Source organism: Cebus imitator, unplaced genomic scaffold (genome assembly GCF_001604975.1).
Source record: "Cebus imitator isolate Cc_AM_T3 unplaced genomic scaffold, Cebus_imitator-1.0 Scaffold181, whole genome shotgun sequence".
Lineage (NCBI taxonomy): Eukaryota > Metazoa > Chordata > Mammalia > Primates > Cebidae > Cebus > Cebus imitator.
Genome location: NW_016107496.1, coordinates 894,020 through 899,460, shown reverse-complemented (window position 1 = coordinate 899,460; position 5,441 = coordinate 894,020). Strand labels below are relative to the sequence as shown.

At 42.4% G+C, this 5,441-nt stretch overlaps 1 protein-coding gene across 1 annotated transcript in view; it reads left to right on the top strand.

The window, feature by feature from the left end:
- Positions 1-5,441, top strand: part of PRKAG1 (protein kinase AMP-activated non-catalytic subunit gamma 1) — a 16,366-nt gene that overhangs the window by 5,217 nt on the left and 5,708 nt on the right. The window contains exon 2 of the mRNA XM_017545734.2: positions 756-804. Within this exon, the coding sequence (XP_017401223.1) occupies positions 756-804 (49 nt within the window). The remainder of the gene's footprint in view (positions 1-755; positions 805-5,441) is intronic.

Below are 5,441 nucleotides of genomic sequence, written 5' to 3'. Positions count from 1 at the left end.
TGCAGTGAGCTGAGATTGCACCATTGCACTCTAGCCTGGGCAACAAGAGTGAAACTCCATCTCCAAAAAATAGTAATAATATAAATAAATACTGTGTTTTTTCACATTTGTTATTTATTAAAATTTTGATGTTAAAAAAAGCAAACCACAAGCTTTGGAACCAGAAGATAGGTATTTGAATGCCTACTCTACCCCTCATCAGCCATGTGACCTTGGGAAGGTTGCTTAATGTCTCTTGACCCTCAGAGACATTGTGAGAATAAGGCTAATAACAGTTTTTACCTCAGGGTTGTTTTGAAGGTTAAATGAGCTCATATTTCTGAAGGCCCTTACAAGGCTGGGTGCAGTAACTCGTGCCTATAATTGTAGTGCTTTGAGAGGCCAAGGAGGGCAGTCACTTGAGCCCAGGAGTTCAAGACCAGCCTGGGCAACATGGCGAAACTCCATCTCTACTAAAAATACAAAAATTAGCTGGGCATAGTGGCATGTGCCTGTAATCCCAGCTACTCAGGAGGCTGAGGTGACAGGATCACCTGAGCCTAAGGAGGCCAAGGCTGGATTGAACTGTGATCACACCACTGCACTTCAGATTGGGAGACAGAGCACGACCCTGTCTCAAAAACAAAAAATGGGGGGGGGGGGAGCAGGGGCTTTATAGTGCTTTAAAGGGAGTCATTTATTATTTGTTCACCAGCCCTTCCCCTAATGTTGTTATAGAACCAGGTTAAACTGAATCTGTTTTCTTGTCTCTCCAGGTCATTTCTTCAGATAGCTCCCCAGCTGTGGAAAATGAGCATCCTCAAGGTAAGTTTACTGAAGAAAGGAAACTGGACATGAAAACAATAGCCTGACCCTAACAATGTCTTCAGCCAGCAGTGCTTTTGAATCTCTCCCCTGGGAAAGTCAAAGCAGGGCCAGATAATGTGCCAAACCACAAAAATCAGTGACAGTAGTTTGACAAGATCACCTAGGAATAAATCTTGGGCAGAGTGGAGATAATTAGTGTCTTCAATTATCGGACCACTTGAGAGAAACGTCTGAGGTACAGGGAAAACTTCATAGGCAACTCTGGGCTGGCTAACTATGTTTTAGAAATCCTGGGTGTTTTTTGCATAGTCCAGAAACAGTGCCACCAGGATTTCATCACCCAGCAAACTCACTAAAGCCACTGGGTGAGAACAAAAAATTACGAAAAGGGCCGGGCACAGTGGCTTACACCTGTAATCCCAGCACTTTGGGAGGCTGAGATGGGGGATCACTTGAGGTCAGGAGTTGAGACTAGCCTGACCAGCATGGTGAAACTCCAGCCTAGGCAACAAGAGTGAAACTCTGTCTCAAACAAAAAAAAAGGAATAATTCTCCAGGTCTGGTCACTTAAGACCTATTTTTGCCAGATCTTCTGGTTTTGAAAAGATACTAGAAATTAAAAAAAAAAGAAAGAAAAAAGATACTAGAAATTTAGATTTTTATGTACATTTCTAGATTTTAAAATTCTGATTTAAATTATTTTAAGGCTGGGCACAATGTAATACCAGCACTTTGAGAGGCCAAGGCAGGAGGATCACTTGAGCCCAGGAGTTGGAAACCAGCCTGGATAACTTAGTGAGACCCTGTCTCTATAAAAAATTTAAAAATTAGCCAGGCATGGTGGTGTGCACCTCTGGTTCCAGCTACCAGGGAGGCTGAGGTGGGAGGATCACTTGAGCCCAGGAGGTTGAGGCTGCAGTGAGCCGTGATTGTGTCACTGCACTCCAACCTGCGTGGAGAGTGAGTCCCTGTCTCAATTATAAACAAACAAAGAAACTCTGAGAAAACCAACTCCAATATGTTTGTGGGCCTGTGGCCTGAATGATAGTATTTAACTGTCAATGTAGTATATCTGCAACTGATGTCCAAAGTCGTGTTCTTGGGAGTCTGAATTCCCAAGTTTGAGGTAGGCTTCCTGTTGAAGATGGTAGATTGGTAGATTGGGTTGCACATAGTGGCTCATGTCTGTAATCCCAGCTACTTGGGAGGCTGAGGCATGAGAATCTCTTGAACTCAGGAGGCGGAGGTTGCAGTGAGTGGAGATCACACCACTGTATTCCATCTTGGGTGACAGCAAGACTGTCTCAAAAAAAAAAAAAAGATGGTAGAGAATATATATTCACAAAAATTCCCTGAAACCACCATAAAGGAATTTTTTAAAGAAAAAGACACACACCATAGGGAAAACAGGAGAGGAGATGATAGCAATGAATTTTTGGAAGCGAAAAGCAAACAAAAGAGTGATGAACGACTTAGCAGACCTGAGAAGACTGAGTTATAACTAGCAGTAAGAAAAGCCAAGAAGCACTGAAGGTCTAAGAAACAGTCAGATCCCAAGACACCATGGGCACCTCCCTCTCCCACCTGTGGCAAAGAGTGGAAGTCTGGCAAGGGACTTGGGCACAGCTTAGGGCTGAAGTACTGCACTGAAAACAGGAGCATGTAGTGAACTAGACTCGATGCTGAGCCTCCAGTCCTCTTCCCTATTCAGTTTCCAGAGTGCTAGTAGAAAAGACTTCACCCTCCAAGCACAAAATTAAATAATTCTTCTCTCCAGAATCCTCCTGAAAGTCCTAAAATATATAAGGTATTGAATGTTCCCTATCCAATGACTCACAGTCAACAAGTCTCACTTACACACAGAGCTTCCACTAAGCCTTAAAGCCTCCACTCTAAAGATATGGTTTAAATTCTTTAAACCAAAGATTACCAAACATCTAAAGAAAGCATCTGTGAAAAAAAGTGATCCACCTGCCTCCCACCCCACCCTGGAAGGTACCATTGTTTTACTTTGAAGGCTCTATCTCACTGGTAAAAAAGTAAATGAAAATGAAAAAGCAAACTGCCCCTCCCAACCTCACGTACACCCAGAAGAAACAAACAGGAAAAAAGCAACTGAAAGGAAAAGGTGAGAAGAAAACTTTGATAACATTAATATAATCTCAGGTAAAAGAACACATTTCTCAATACCTGTGAAAGTAGTGTATCTTTAAAGAAAACAACAACAGCTAGACTCGGTGGCAGCACTTTGGGAGGCTGAGGCAGGTGCATCACCTGAGGTGAGGAGTTCGAGACCAGCCTGACCAATATGATGAAACCCTGTCTCTACTAAAAATACAAAAATTAACTGAGCGTGGTGGCATAGGCCTATAATCCCAGCTACTTGGGAGGCTGAGACAGGAGAATTGCTTGAACCCAGGAGGCAGAAGTTGCAGTGAGCCAAGATTACACCATTGCACTCCAGCCTGGGAGATAAAAACGAAACTGTCTGAAAAAAAATCAAAAAAACTTATTTCTACCATTCCACCATGAAACAAGTATAGGATTCAATTTTTAAAGAAGGAATTTTCATAAAACAAAAAGGAACTCTTAGAAATTAAAAATATAAGAGCAAAAATTTAAATCCAGTTGTAGGTTTCAAAAATCAACATGAGGAAATTTCCTAGAAAGCAGAGTTAAAAATCAACAAAGTAGAAAATAGGAGAGAAGGCGTAGTGGCTTATACCTGTAATCCTAACACTTCGGGAGACCGAGGCAGGAGCACAGGAGTTCGAGACCAGCTCACAGCAAGACCCTGTCTCTATAAAAAATAAAATTAGCCAGGCATGGTGGCATGTACTTATAGTCCCAGCTACTCAGGAGGCTGAGACAGAAAAATTGCTTGAGCCCAGAAGGTCAAGGCTGCAGTGAGCCATGATCTCACTCACCATTGCACTCCAGCCTGGGTGACAGAATGAGAGCCTGCCTCTAAAAAAAAAAGAGAGAGAGAGAGAGAGAAACAAAAGATTTCAACAACCCATAAAACAAAATCCCCAAACAAACATTAAAGGATCAGTCTAGGAAGTCCAATATCTAAATAGGAGTCACAGAAATAAAAATAGGAACCCAGAGGGAAGGAAATAATTGATGAAATAATTCAAGAACATTTATTGGAACTTAAGGACATTAGTTGTCCCATGGGTGCTATTGCGACCTACAACAGTGAAGCAGGGAGCACCAAGAGAATAGGAATTATCCACCCTTAGCTGTGCCTTTTTTTCCCCTACTGTCAGTGACCTTTGTTTCCTGAGCCTTGTCTATGCCATAGACCACGGTCGTCTTTAAAAAAAAAAAAGGACGTTAGTTCTCATATTGAAAGGACCTATCAAATATTCAGCACAGTGGATGAAAGTGACCCACCCAAAGCACAGTCATCGTGAGATTTCAGAACACTGAAAACAAAGAGAAGATCGTATTGAGTTTTCAGAGAGAAAAAAAAAAGTCACATAAAAAGAGTCGGAATTGCCTTGGACTCTCAACTCTAGCAACCAGCAGGCAGTGGAGCAATGCCTTCAACATTCTGCAGGAAAATAAATTCCAAGCTTTCCTGCAAATTCTCAGCCAAATTATAAATCAAGGATGAGGGTAGAATAAAGATATCTACAGGCTGAAGGGTCTCAAAAAATGTACCTCCCATGCACCCTTTCTCAGGAAGCTACTGGAAGATGTATTCTACTAAAACAAGGGAGTAATCAAAAAAGATGAAAACGTGATATAGGAAACAGGAGCACCAGTAGAGGAAAGACTTGAAAGGGGTACCCAGGATGGTGATGTAGATCCCAGGATGACAGCAGTGCACACCAGGCAAACCAGCCCAGATTTGAGCAGGTCAGAAGGCTCCAGCGAGACTTCTTTGTGTTGTTTAAATTGATAGACTCCTTAATGCTTCTGAACCTCTTGAAGCATTTGGGGATTGGATTAGTTATGGGAATTATACAGAAAAAATTAAACAAACAGGCTGGGCGTGGTGGCTCATGCCTGTAATCCCAGCCCTTTGGGAGGCCAAGGCGGGTGGATCGCCTGAGGTCAGGAGTTCTAGACCAGCCTGGCCAACATGGTGAAACCTCGTCTCTACTTTAAAAAATACAAAAATTAACCGGGCGTGATAGCACATGCCTGTAATCCCAGCTACTCAGGAGGCTGAGACAGGAGAATCACTTGAACCTGGGAGGCAGAGGTTGCAGAGGTCGCACCACTGCACTCCAGCCTGGGCTACAGAGCAAGACTGTCTCAAAAAAAATGAAAGTTAAACAGAAGGACAAGACCATTAACTCCAGGGAAAACAAAGTTGTGAAAGGAATAAAAAAAATCAGAGTTTACTATTTGGTTTATCTCTGAATAATAAACATTCAGTCAAAATGATTTAAATATTGGCTAGTGGCGGTGGCTCATGCCTGTAATCCCAGCACTTTGGGAGGCTGAAGCGGAGAGATCACTTGAGGTCAGGAGTTTGAGACCAGCCTGGACAACATGGTGAAACTCCATCTCTACTAAAATAAAAAAATTAGCCGGGCATGGTGGCAGGCATCCATAATCCCAGCTACTTGGGAGGCTGAGGCAGGAGAATCGCTTTTTTTTTTTTTTTTTTTTTTTTT